Genomic DNA, 13,977 nt, shown 5'->3' with positions numbered 1-13,977 from the left:
GTATAAGCATGCAATGTGCCACAAAGGTTTTAGGCAATCATGGAATTCTGTAAATTTTAAAATAATGCAGATTTTTTTCAATTAATTTATTGTAAGTGTAATTAACAGAAAAGAGAATATTCAAAGTAAAAGAAATGTGATAGTTGAAAAAAGAAATAAATGAAACAGAAAAAAATTGGTATTAACTTGTTTCAAAAATTAAGACTCAAGTAAGTAAATGCAGAATTTTAACAAATTATGCCATGTTAGAAGGTTATGACATTTATGAATCCTTTGGCTACTTATGAATTCTTTGGACTACTTTTAAATTTCATTTACACAGTTAAAAAAGTTCACATATATAAATAAATTTTAAGAATTTAAAAGTTATCAATTTATTATCAATTATCACAATTATCAATTTAAATGAATTGCTTAAAATGCAGTATTTACTGAGTTTTAAACCTTGTAAAAATTACGAACCACAATTTATGATAAGGAAGGCTGCAAAACACAATTTTGAAAGATTGAAAAATTCAAAAATTAGTTTCAGACCATAAGTGTTCAACAATTGACATAAGAATCAAATGGTTCATACTATTTCAAGATAAATCATTTAAAGCGAAGAGATGTATCAAGAGAAATCATCATACCTAATAACTAAAACTAAATTGGGCTGGGCATTACATGTTATATGGATATGAATAATCTAATGTGTGATTAATCAAATGGCAGTAGCTATTTTTACCAAGTTATTATTGCAGACTATTATTATTGAACAATTTTAACAATGGCTATTATTACAGAAAAAAGATTCCAAAAGATTTATGTAGTTGACAACATAGTAGAGTTTAGCTTATGGGTGCCAATAATAGCCAAATTAATTCAAAAGCCAAATCTTTTTGGCATTTTAAAAGCGTCAAATCCTAGTTGGCTATTGAAATACATTAGAGAATATAAGATTCTTCCACCTTTCAAAGAAATTTAAGGTGGGTTTTCAAAATGTAATGCCAGCATACACTAATCTGTGCCTGTAAAACTTTTTTTCTTTATATTTTGCCCTATATTAGAAACTTTTTAAATGAATCAAAAATATTAGGATAAATCAAATTTTTGAATTATGAGTTAATGTTTTCCTTATTTTCGTACAATATAGCAACCTTACATTTTAAGATCCATTTCCCTTGGGGCAGCCGAGGCCATTGTATTGAGGTTTGACTATATGTAATATGTTTCTTTTTTTTTGTTTGTTTTTGTTTATTAAAGGTTTTGTATTTTTTAGACTTTCTGAAGTACGAGCTCAAAAACAAAAATTATCGAGGCAGTTACGAGATAAAGAAGAAGAGTTGGAAAATGCAATGCAAAAAATTGATACTTTCCGCCAAGATATGAGAAAAGCAGATAAATTGAGAAGAGAGGTATACTATGTATTTTGTTTTTAACTATAAAAATTTTCCCTTTATTCTTAATATTATTTTTATTCTATGTTTATATAAGTTTTTATTGTAAGAAGTGTTTTTAAAATTATCTGTACTAAATAAATTAAAAATATTTATTTTATTACACTACAAAAGTGCTTTTCTCCCTTCAGCTGGAAATCCGACTAGAGGATAGCAAATCAGATATAGCAAAAGAACAAAGATTGCGAGAAAGGCTTGAAGAAACAATTCGTCGCCTGGAATCTGAAGTTGAAACACTGAAACGAAGGCATGTCGGTAGAGCTTTTTCTCCTGAACAAACTGATAATAGTCAAGAACTTAGTCGGTAAGTCAATTTTTAGTTTCCTGTTTCAAATTTAAATTTTGAATTAAGATTTCTTTCATGGTGTATTTTTTTTATCACATAGTTTGAAAATGGAGCTTGAAAATTTGAATTTGCAACACAAAGATTCACTCTCTCAATTACAAATGAGGCACTGTGCTGAAATAGCAGCTTTACATGATCAACTACAAGAAACTGAAGCATCTAAATTAAAAGCAGAGAAAGAAGTAATTATCCTGAATGAAATTTTATATCTTGAATTGAATTTTTATGTTATTTTCATGATTGTTGAAATTCAACTCCTTCTGCTTAGGGAGCTGTGCTGTGGATTTATTCTTCTATACTCTATTCTGATAAATTTAAATCTTACAGCAATCTAAAAAATCTAAATGTTGTAACATCAATAATCATGAAAGTGAATCTATATTAATTTCCATTGCTATGAGTGGATATATATTTGAAATTTTAGTTATTGTTTTATCCTCATTCAAAAATTTATTTCACATATTTATTTTAGGTTGCCTTCTTTAAAGATAAATTTGAACAAGCTCGATCAGAAAGGTACATTAAATTTCTTTTAAATATCTTTTTTTAATTACTAAATATACAACTAAGACGTTTCTTTGATTTTTTTCTTTAACGCATAATTCTTACTTATATGGCACTCAGAAAAAATGTGCTTTATTGATTTTGCACTTCACTACTATTTCATGTATATTGTTCCATGGTTAATGTTTAATTATTAGAATTCTTATTATCAAAATTGGAAGATAATATTGTATAGTTTTTACATTTGATTTGAAGTCAAAATTTTGAAATATTTTCTGTGGGGATCATCCAAATCTTATGTGAGCATATTTTTGTTGTTTTTAAACTCCTCCCTTATAAACAAAAATTAGCTAACTGCAAACCCCCTCTTCTTATGTAAGATTTTGAGCTTTAGCAATAATAATCTAATTTTCAGAATTTTTACTATAACAGTAATGAAATTTCACATTTCAATTAATTTCTTTCAAACTCTATTTAATCAAATTTCTGAATCATAATTTTTATTAAGCATAGCTTTTATTTAATGTTTTAACATTAATTTTCTGCATTTATACTTATTCAGATGATTTAACGCACATATATTTCTAATGTTGGTTGGTTATATATGTGTGATTCATATTAATTAAATTTTTTCTTTAGGGAATCGGAGCATCAAGATCTTTTGCGAGAACTTAAGCAGAGTCATGCAAGAGAAAAATCGATGTTGCAAGATGAGCTTAAAAAAATGACATCAGATGTAGAAAAAGTATGCACATTTATTTTTTGAGCTAGCAAATGTTGGAGCAGATATTTATATAAATATAAATTCAATTTGAAATTTTATATACCTTTTATCTTTTTATAATATTAAGATTATTTAGTAATTTATAATCTCTTAAAATATTTTTAATTCTTATTTTCTTTAATTATTTTAATTAGTCTTTTGAAATTAAATATTAACAATTTGCATTTCACTGTTGACAATAAAGTTATAAGAATTTCTTTTTAAATTCAATATCCTTTCCTACAATATTTTGTCACTTAGTGTCATTTTACATTATTTATTTAAAGAACTTTGCTGAAGTTAGTCCGCTTTCATTATTAATGTGCGGTAGTTTTAACATATGTTTTTATTCATAACATTTCTTAATAGTTATTTTCAAATTTTTTTCAAAAACTTTTCTAAACTTAATTGGTACCTAATTTATGAAGAATTGTTTCATACACCTTGCACTATAATTATATTTTTCACCTTTAGTATATCAAGACATTGCAGAAAGTTGAAGAAGAAAAGAAGAGATTGGAGAATGACTTCTACCTGATCAAAGACAAAAAAGATTCCATTAATCAATGGGAGGCTCAAATTAGTGAAATCATTCAATGGTAAATATTGATATTACATACATTTAAAAATTGTTTATGTTGTTGTATTTAGTAATTGTTTATGTTTCGTATCTAATATTTTGAAAATATTGTTTTTAATTTATTTTCAAATTAAAACTTTGAGAAAAGAAAAGCGAGTACTGTATATCCCTGTATAAAAGTCGACCCCTTATTTTTGATAATGAGATAGCAAATTTCAGACATGTTCTGTGAATAAGTTGACTGCTGAAAGAACCAAATAGAAAATTTTCTAAAATTAAAAAATAAAGTAATTTATTATATGCACGAAATTTTCTCAAGTTAAAAATATTTCACATTTTTTGCTCTGGAGATGATATATTTGTTCTCAAATAAAGAAGCAACAACATAAACAAATGCTGTGGGGTGACCTGTTTATCAGGTTTAACTTACATGTGACATCACTTGAAGGTTTGCAATGTGTGGATTCAAATGTTATTGTAAAATCTCTTTAAAAAATGTGGAAATTTGAATTCTTTCGATGGGGATGAAGACTCGGCAGACGAGGATGAAGTAGAATCCATTGCAGAGTGGGATTTGTATGACAACACTGCTAACGTTATTGAATCTAACACAGATGATGTGCTGGAATCTTTAAATTTGTAGCTTTATGGTATTCTTTAATAGTTTTCATTGTGTTGCCTGTTTTAAAATACTTGAATAAATCTTGAATAAATTATCTCGTAAATTTTTTCAGAAACTAACTTAAAGTATTGTTTCTGAGAGAAAAACTTTTTTATGTTACGAAAATATGATAGGAGAAAATGTAAAATAAATTGTATATCCATATATATGAGCTTAAGAACTTTTTATATCGGTTAAATCCCTTATATTGCATTATCTCAACATTGCACTTACTTAACTTTTAAGTCTTGCATAAGTTTGAGTATGTAATGTTAAGTCAAGATTTATTTATTTTTTTATTTTTAGCTATCATGATTTAAAATAAAAATAAATACAGGTGGAAAATATTGAAAAAATAAAATACTCGAAATGAAAAATCATGATTATCATAACATATTCAAAATTTAAAATTCGTGAGCCTTGTATGTGGTAACAAGTTTGTGGCGTTTGTCAATGGTTAACTTTTCGATTCAAATAAAACCTGTATCAGGTTTCATTACTGAAAAAAAAGATATATATTTATGAAAATTTTTATCCGTACTTTAAATTAATTCTGTACGTAGATGTGTGTGAACTTTATTCCCAACAAAATATTCATAATTTGTTTTATATATTTATTTTTTTTAATTTTAAGGATGTATTGATTTTATAGGTTATCTTTTCTCTAGTATTCTAAGGCCCTAAAACTTCACTGCTAAATCTTTGAAAATTATATTGTTCATATTCCAAGAGCTAAATATTTATCTTCTTAAAAATTATCATTTAATAACAGTAATATATTTAGAATTGTAGTGTCTTTAGTCATAAATTGGAAGATCCCTTAGGCTGGTCCCTATTGACTTTAAGACTGAGTGTGTTCTGCCCTATATACCCTTGTCTGATCATAGGCTTTCTTAACAATTTTTAAGTATAATCTATAACAATTTTTAAATATAAACTAGCTGTTTACAATAGTTTTCACATTAATATTCCACTTTATTTAGTTTTCAGAAAAGGAAATAGGTTAGAAAAAATCAAACACGGATAGTTGCTTACTTTTTTTTTTTTATCAATTGTGTGTTCCAAATATTCCTGTATCTAAATTTAATTTGGAAATTGATTTTAGGGTGAGTGATGAAAAAGATGCAAGAGGTTATCTTCAAGCTTTAGCCTCCAAAATGACTGAAGAATTGGATGCTTTGAAAATGACTGGAGTTCCACCTACCTCAACAGTTGTATGTCTTTTCCCTTTTTTAAAAATATTTTTATATATAGTTTTTTTTAATAAATAATGAATATATTAATGCTTTAGTTTTCATTATTTATATATATATTTTTTGATGAGCAGTAGTAATATTTTCTTAAACATTTTACACAAATTATAGTAATTTCGTATGCACTATATATTGTTTTGAAAACTGCTTTGATAATTTCATTTTAAAATAACTTTTGAAATGTAATTATCACAGGTTGAGGATGTTTATTAATTAATTATATAATTCATCAATTTCACTTTCACCTCTGGGGTTTTTCCCTAAAAGGTTCTATTGGAATGTTAATTTTACATTACTTAGGTTTAAGGCTAATATAATTGTAGACAAAATTTAAAATGCTTTCTTTTATCGATATACACTCTATACCACATTTAACTTTCATGTCTTTTTCCTTTTAGTCTTTGCTAATCATGTTTTAATTTGCATTGATCATGCTAACAAAAATTAATATATTGGATTGTTTATCAGTATATTTTCTGCATCTTTGTTCAGCAGTATTTTGACCTAATATTGGCTTACTCTATGTGTCATCTAAAAAACATTTAACAAAGCACATTCTTGAAAAAAAGGGAAAAAAACACCAAAATGGTAATTGAAATAGTGAATTTTCATATTTTTAATACTTTAGAGGGTACCGCAGCACATAGTTATGGAAACTTTACACTTCAAAATAGCTTATGAATTTTATACTTGTTGTTTAAGCATTTTTTAAATTATATTTTATGTTTTTTAAGTATCATTTTATATGTTTTCTATCTTCATTTTTAAAGGAGAAGAATTGGAAAAACAGGAGATCCCAAAAACTCGATAAAATGGAATTGCTGAATCTGCAGTCTAGCCTTCAAAGTGAAATTCAAGCAAAACAAGCTATTAGTTTAGAATTGAGTAGAGTTCGTGCTGAGCTGGTTGCTGAACAAAAGTATTTAACTATTTTTCTACATTGCTTAAAACTTGATTTAGTGTCAGTATAGGTATTTCGTAGTAACGCAAGCAATATGTAATAAATTCAATAGTAAGTTTACTGTTTCAAATAAATAAACTTACACCCTCTGTTATTTTGCTGGGCTTAATAACTACAGGCTCCAAGGACCTGGGATTTCTGAAGTTCTAAGTTCTTTTTTACTAAAAGCAGATCTCTATATAAAATAATATAGATTCCTATTTTGAAGAAATGTATAGAAAATAAATGTTTAGAAAAAAAATGCCATTAGTAATTGATTCAGTTATAATAATTGAACATATAAGAAACAAAATTTTTTTTTCGATTCACTACAGAATTGTTTTTTTTTTCTCCATTATTGTTGAAGAAAAGAAACTCTTTTTCTTAGATTTCACTTATTTTTTTTTACATAAATCTGCTTGTGTTCTATAGATTAATATGCACTCTGAGGTGATAAAAATCATGGAATACCTCTTAATGCCATGTTAGACATCCTCTAGCTCTACGAAGGGTAGCAACTTGATGTGGCATAGACTCAACAAGTAGTTGGAAGTCTCTTGAGGGAATATTCAGCCATGCAGCCACAATTGACGTCTATAATCGCAAAACTGTTGCAATTGCAGGATTTTGTGCAAGAACTGACCTCTTGATTATATCCTATAAATGTTGAGTGATCTAGGTATCCAAATCATTTACTGGAATTGTCCAGAATATTCTTCAAACTAGTGGAACAATTAATGTGCTGGGTAACATGGTGCATTGTCATCCATAAAAATTTCACAGTTGTTTGGTTACATGAAGTTTATGGATGGCTGCAGGTGGTCTCTCTCCAAGTAGCTGGAAATAACAATTTCCAGTCATTAATCAAACCATAGGACTAAGCTATGAAAAAGCATACCACCCCATTATGGTGCCATCACTAAATTGCAGAGTGCCTTGTTAAGAACTTGAGTGCATGGCTTCAAAAGGGGTCTGTCCTGCACTCAAACTCACAATCAGCTCTGATCAGCTGAAATCGTGACTCATCTGATCAAGCTACAGTTTTCCTGTTGTCTATAGTCCAAACAATGTAGTCCCAAACCCAGGTGAGGAGCTGGATGTGATTTTGTGCTGTTAGTAAAGGCACTCAAGTCTGTCTTCTGCTGCCTGTCCTATATTGCTTGTCCCAATGGACATGTTCATTTCACGTCCCACATTGATGCTTGCAGTTATTTCACATAATATTATTTGTCTGTTGACACTGACAATTCTATGCACTCATCATTTAAAGATTTCAATAGATTCATCAGTCATATTTTTCTTGTCTGAAAGCTATCTTCACTCCTTTCGTGAAATGTTGTATTAGTTGTTATTTCGGTGATGAAACCGTGGGATTTGCTTTTTCTTGATTTATTTTTAATTTAACTTTTCAGTTCGCTGGACGTTATTTAGTAAAAATGGCTGCCCACAACCAGCATAATGCTATATGCTGATTACAGACTTCAAAAATTTTGAAAGAGGATTGATTAGATTGGTAGTGGTTTTTATCAAAATAATTCTAGTATTTCTGCATAAATATTTGCTTTATTTTTTCATATCCAAATTATAGCAACCTTACGTTATAACATCCATATCTTTTTAGACCACGGGGGTTATATTGTGTGTCGACTGCATATATATATGCACATATATGTATAGCACACCAGGTTTTATTTATTTATTTTTTGTTTGCTCTTCAGTTGATTGTGTGCTGCTGTCAGTGAATTTTCGATTAGGTGTTTTATATTAAATTGCATTTTCTTTCACTATATATATATATATTTGTCTAGGTGACTTGTCTTAACTTTTTTACTTGCCTCTCCCTTACGATTTACGGCATATTTAACATGGCATATAAGCGGAATTGCTGGCTACTATCTTTAGATGATAACAATTTCTGTTTCCTTTTTTATTTGTGTAGTAAGTCTTGTTTTTAATCCTATACTTTAAACATCTTGAGACGATGGGTTTGAAATTGTTAGATGAAATAATTCTGTTTCCATAGTGCCTTAAATAATGTTGAGATGAGGATTTCTTTTGATTTGTAATTTGATTTTTTATATGTTACTTTCAAAATATTACTGGGTTATACTCATAATAGGAGTAAATAATTATTTGCCATTATTTTTTTTTGTTGAAATGATATCAAATGTGAAAGATTTAGTTTTCGTTTTTCCTTTTTTTAAGGGCCGGATACATTTTACTTAATAATATTTTAAAACAAAAGTAAAATATTGTATCTTTTTTTTAGAATTCATAAAGATTGCTTACAACGTATTGAGTTCTACAAGAGGGAGCATATGAAGAAAGAAAACCAAATTAAAGATTTGCAACAGAGAATGGAATCTGGAGATAGCTGTAAGTGTTCAAATTAATGTTGAACTTGTATCATTTTTATGTTTTAAATGTTGTAAAATAAAAGTTAATTTATTGTATTGAATAAATTTATCATGGATCTGAACTATTTTCATAATTTTTAATAATGAAACAGTGTTTTCATTACAGAAAAAAAATGGGAGGGAATTTCTCGCTCTTTCTCAGAAACAGGGTGAGATTTCTAAAAATTAAAAAAAAACACGAATAGACTTGGGAAAAAATATTTCTTTAATTATAATACATTTTTAGCATCTTCTAATTTCTAAACCATTGAATATTTTTATTGCATCATCATATGGAAAATGTTTTATATCTACTTTTTCATCAGCTATTCTCATTAGGTTGCTCAAATGCTCATCAGTCAAATCTGTTACGATATTTTGTTTTAATTCGGTTTTGGGTGCTAAATGACAGATGCTGAACTATTCGGAATCACTAATTAAATTTGTAGCATTGTGCACGTATTTTCCTATCCTCTACATCTGCCAGTATGTAGAGAATAACTTCAACGAACTTCACTATGCTATAACAATGTTCATGCTTCTTGTTAGGTCTTCCAGCATAGTTTTCACTGACTTCAACTTTTACAAATTGCTGTAAATTGTCGGTGAGGGAGTTCGGTAATTCATTTACAGCTAAAAATGGAGCTAACTTTAAACAACTTATTATAAAGGACTCATTTTTTGTTCCTCAACACTTGTCGTAGCTGTTTTCATGTCTTTTTCAAAATGGCGGATTTTATTCAAATTTGCGGAAGACGAAATTTTTTCCAAAATTCGAGTGATTTGTGCATTTTAAAATTGATTAATAGAGTGCGCGAACTTCTCGCGTTAATAATTTTTTAATGCGAGAAAAGAAAAAAAATATGCGAGATTCTCGCGCTGTAGTGAAAACACTGTGAAAGCTTTTTTGTATGCTGACTGTCAGTTTTTGTATGCATGAATGTCAGTTATATAATTTTTAGGATGTTGAAAGTACTTTGATCTGCAAAGATTTCATTTGGAATATAATTTGAAAAAGAATAATCTTGTTTTTTAAATATAGAATTATTTGAATTAATTATATTTCTTTACTTATTTAAAAATAGTACTATGATCTTTAAATTCCATCTTTTGTTTAATCAGTCTATGAAATGAAATAATCTTTTGTATTGATTGCATTGTGGTTTGTTGTTTATATCTTGCAAAAAAGTACTGTGTTATATTATTTGCAGGCATTCGATGATAAAAACTCTAAATGTAAAGTGGTTATTGGTCTTGTTTTAATTTCTTTGACCCTGCATTTAATATAACAGAAACAATATTTTAAATTATTAGTACAGTTATGAAGAAATTTAGTATCTATTCTTCATCATTTAAGTTTTCACATTCTTTGTACTTTTAAAATCATTTATTTTTCTAAAAAATCTTCCTCCTTTCTAACACTAAATATTAATACTTTAACATGCGTTATTTAAGGTGATGGTATAACATTACTCTTTTAATTTTCTAATATTTTCTGTGTGTAACTCTTCCTGCTTTATGGTACTAAATTTTCACTCTTCATTTCTTATTAACACAGCTGCAGATGTGGAGCTACATTGTCAAAATGGTAATTAACTCATTTATTAACTTTGTGGCTTGATATCTCTCTCCTTAGAGCTATTAATTATTTGTCTTGTGTTTATTGCATTTTTCTTGTGATAATATAATTCAATTATTGCTGTTTTACGTTATTTATTTTTAACCCAAAATAAAAATTCTCTCTTAAACTAACACATTAAGATCTGAGTAAAATTGTGCAAAAGTTTCATTGCTATGTAGTACTACTCATTAAATAACGTATTGAGAAAGAATTTTTTTTAGGAGAGCAAACAACTTAATCCTTGAGCATTATAATATTACTAGGAGGCTCCGCCCCCTGCTCGCTAACGCTCGCCAACCCCCGAGAATTGCTACGCAATCCTATGTGGTTCACGCCGTGAACCATGGCTCGCTTCGCTCGCTCGCCAATGAACACGATGTTCTAGCACAAAGACATAATATATTATCATCAAAGACATAGTATTTTATCATCAAAGACATAGTATTGTACTTATGTAGATGAATTCTACCGATGTTCTTATTGGCTTTTAAATAAGTATATTAGCTATTTAGATTGTACATGGTGAAAAAATCAAAACATTAGCTAAATAAGAAACATATTAGCAAAATAAATTATCAAATATTGCTTCACTAATATTCTGCATTTTAAAGCGTGAAAATTCAATGCATAAATAAACGCGGAATATAAAAAAATTCAATGCATTCAATACAAACACTTAAACGTTTTTTAGACGTTTAGGTAGCTCCCAGTAGAAAAGTATCAATTCAACAGCGGCTTTTTAAAGCATTCTCACTTCAATTAATTAATTAATTCCTAATTGAGTTTAAATTAAATATTGTCATGTTTTTAGTGCATGAATCTGAATTGAACAACCTGATAATGCTCACTCTGGTTATTGTTATCTGGTTGCTCACTACGTGCTCTTGCGCGCCGAATCCAATCAATTAAAAATGAAAACTGTTGCCAGCGCGAGAAAAGAAATATCATCGGTTTTATTGATACATACATACATACGTATATATTAGCGTTTTATATAATATAGATTATTTTTAAAAAAAATTTTTTTTTTGATTTTTTTTCTCTGTTTGGTTTGGTTATTTTGCCAGGTCAAAAATAACACAAAAATTTATTTCAATCGTCTTAGATTTTCATTTTATGTGTTCCAGTTTTTTTTTATGTATGAAATTGGTTTAATGTATTAAATTTTATTTCAGTTCATTTCAATGTTTTTGTCATTATTTTTTAAAAAAAAAAGAAAGAAAAAGGGACTTTTCTTATTTATTATACATTTTTAAAAAACTAATTTCTGAAAATAGGTTAGTTTATTTGCAGAAGCAAATGTGTCAATCTTAACAAAAAGTACAATGCCAAATAATAAATTCTATGCCAGTAAAAAAAGAAAATTAAGAAGGAAAAAAAACCTCCCTAAACAAAAAAGGAGAATTGGTTGATTCCAAAGTAACATAGGGTAAATCAAAAATTTAAGTCTTCAAAAGAGTTGAAATTGATGTTTTTTGTTGTACTGCATTTAGCTAACTCACTAAATTGATGCATTCCTGAAATTGAAATGTGCTATTACTGTAGCTTTGATTTAATAACTGTAGCAAGTGGATGCAGATTTAAATTGTGCTATTATTTTGCATTTTTTTTTATCTTCTGTATTGTGTTTTTTTTTCTTTGGCGTATTATGTGTGTGTAGATAACTGTTTCATATAAAAGGAAGTTAATGTAATATTCCCACTTGTAAGAAAAATAAGCTTTTTTTAATATGTCCTGCAGCTTGGTGAATTTTCCCTAATGTTCTTAATTAATTTGTTTATATTATTCTGCATAACTTTGTAGTACAAATTTAATAATAATTTGACTAATTTTCCTTTATTTTATCTTGTCATGCTTCTCGTAGGAGAAAGTGAAAAACTTCTAATTGATGGTAATTCTTGTTAATCTTGACCTACTAGTTTCTTTGTAAATTAAAATTACATTCTATGATTAATTTTGAAAAATTTCTTTCTTTCCAATACTAATATAATGTTGGGTCCGATTTTTTCTTAGTTCTTGATCGACCTTCTTCAAGGATGTCATTTCTTGACCAATTTTTAAAAGATACTTCTCAAAGGTTAACACATAGTGATAGTGGAGAATCTGCTGGGGCAGGAGATGAAGCTGATGTAGAAGATAATCAACCAGCTTCTGGTGGAAGTAGTAAATCAACAGCATCAGAAGTAAGTGTGGTATGTAGTATTGTTTTTTAACTTTTTAGGGTTTGCTTGGTTTGTTTTTAAAATGTTAAAGTTTAATTGTAAAAGTTCTTAATTTTTAATCCTAAAGCTCAAAAAAGAAATAAAATTGAAACTTGCTATTAACTTAATTGACTTTAACTGTTTATTTTTAATATAAAATTTTTTTTGAGCCTTTTAGTTTGTTGATGCATTTTATTCTAATTTTTTTAATTGCCTATAATCTTAAAAATATGTCTAGGTTATTTCAGTTTTGCAAGTTGCGTACGCTTTTCTTTTTTTTAACTTTTTATTTTTAATGCAAAATGATTATTTTTATGCAAGAACTCACCTAGTTTCAAATGTTCTTTTTTTGAAAGTATTTTTTATTTATTTTTATTGAAAAAAAAACAATGCAACTATTCTAACATTTTAAATTCAAAATTAACATTAATATTTTTCATTTTGAAATCGTTAACTAAATTGTCATATATTAATATCATATTAAATGTATTTAAATTGATTTACCAATAAATAAATTATTGCACTACTTCATAGTTGAGAAGTGTGTTTTGTGAAATTTTTGTATACTTTAAGTTAAACATAGTTCATTTCACTGTTTGTAGAACAAAATAAGTCTGTAAAAGTATTTAACAGAAGGTTTTGTATTGGTAAAATGTCAGAATATATATAGAATTTGAAAATATTATTAGTTTATGGAAAAAAGTAAATTTTTTTTTTTTCTAACAACACAAATACAAAATTTATGATTGTTGTATTTGTATTTTATTATTAACTTTAAAAATATTGTACTATATTGAGATAGATAAGGTTAAATTATAAAATAATTTATAGCATTTTTATTATTTATGCATTTTATGCAATATTTAGCCGATATCAGCATTTTATCTTGAAGTTGAACTTTAGTTGTTAAATCTTTAAAAAAGATGATCTTACTATTCTATTGTAGAAATTATTTTACTGCAATGTTCACTTGTTTGAATCTGTTGATTACCTTAGTGGAATTATATTAAAATGACTGGATGAATTTAAAGTTTTTTGTTTTGTTGTTGGAATGAATATTATATGATAATTTTATATTTTAGGACAATTTTACCTTTTCACCTGTGATAGATTCAAGGCCAGTGATCAATTTATTAACTCCAAAGGTAATAACATTGTTCTTCTAAAAAATTAGTTGCAGGGCTGAAAGTCTTTAATCTTTTAATGGATTTCTGACTTTTTGAAAAACTTTAAGACAGAGTGAGATTGAACAGCATAAATAGAACAACATTTT

The 13,977-nt window shown here is 27.5% G+C and overlaps 1 protein-coding gene across 4 annotated transcripts in view; it reads left to right on the top strand.

The window, feature by feature from the left end:
* LOC107454515 (serine/threonine-protein kinase Genghis Khan) overlaps positions 1 to 13,977 on the top strand; it is a 66,825-nt gene that overhangs the window by 32,049 nt on the left and 20,799 nt on the right. Inside the window, exons 16-27 of one of the 4 annotated variants that reach the window (XM_071179832.2) lie at positions 1,262 to 1,397; positions 1,571 to 1,743; positions 1,826 to 1,967; positions 2,258 to 2,301; positions 2,929 to 3,034; positions 3,527 to 3,651; positions 5,399 to 5,507; positions 6,317 to 6,465; positions 8,756 to 8,862; positions 10,441 to 10,470; positions 12,517 to 12,686; positions 13,787 to 13,849. In XM_071179832.2, the coding sequence (XP_071035933.1) occupies positions 1,262 to 1,397; positions 1,571 to 1,743; positions 1,826 to 1,967; positions 2,258 to 2,301; positions 2,929 to 3,034; positions 3,527 to 3,651; positions 5,399 to 5,507; positions 6,317 to 6,465; positions 8,756 to 8,862; positions 10,441 to 10,470; positions 12,517 to 12,686; positions 13,787 to 13,849 (1,354 nt within the window). Of the gene's footprint in view, positions 1 to 1,261; positions 1,398 to 1,570; positions 1,744 to 1,825; positions 1,968 to 2,257; positions 2,302 to 2,928; positions 3,035 to 3,526; positions 3,652 to 5,398; positions 5,508 to 6,316; positions 6,466 to 8,755; positions 8,863 to 10,440; positions 10,471 to 12,516; positions 12,696 to 13,786; positions 13,850 to 13,977 lie in introns of all 4 variants that reach the window. The other 3 variants (XM_043043241.3, XM_043043315.3, XM_043043272.3) reach the window with 3 other exon arrangements.

The sequence above is a fragment of the Parasteatoda tepidariorum genome, chromosome 3 (genome assembly GCF_982258835.1).
Source record: "Parasteatoda tepidariorum strain Cologne lab strain chromosome 3, Ptep-v5.0, whole genome shotgun sequence".
Lineage (NCBI taxonomy): Eukaryota > Metazoa > Arthropoda > Arachnida > Araneae > Theridiidae > Parasteatoda > Parasteatoda tepidariorum.
The sequence above is the reverse complement of the archived record's forward strand: the minus strand, read 5'-3'. Positions and strand labels throughout refer to the sequence as shown.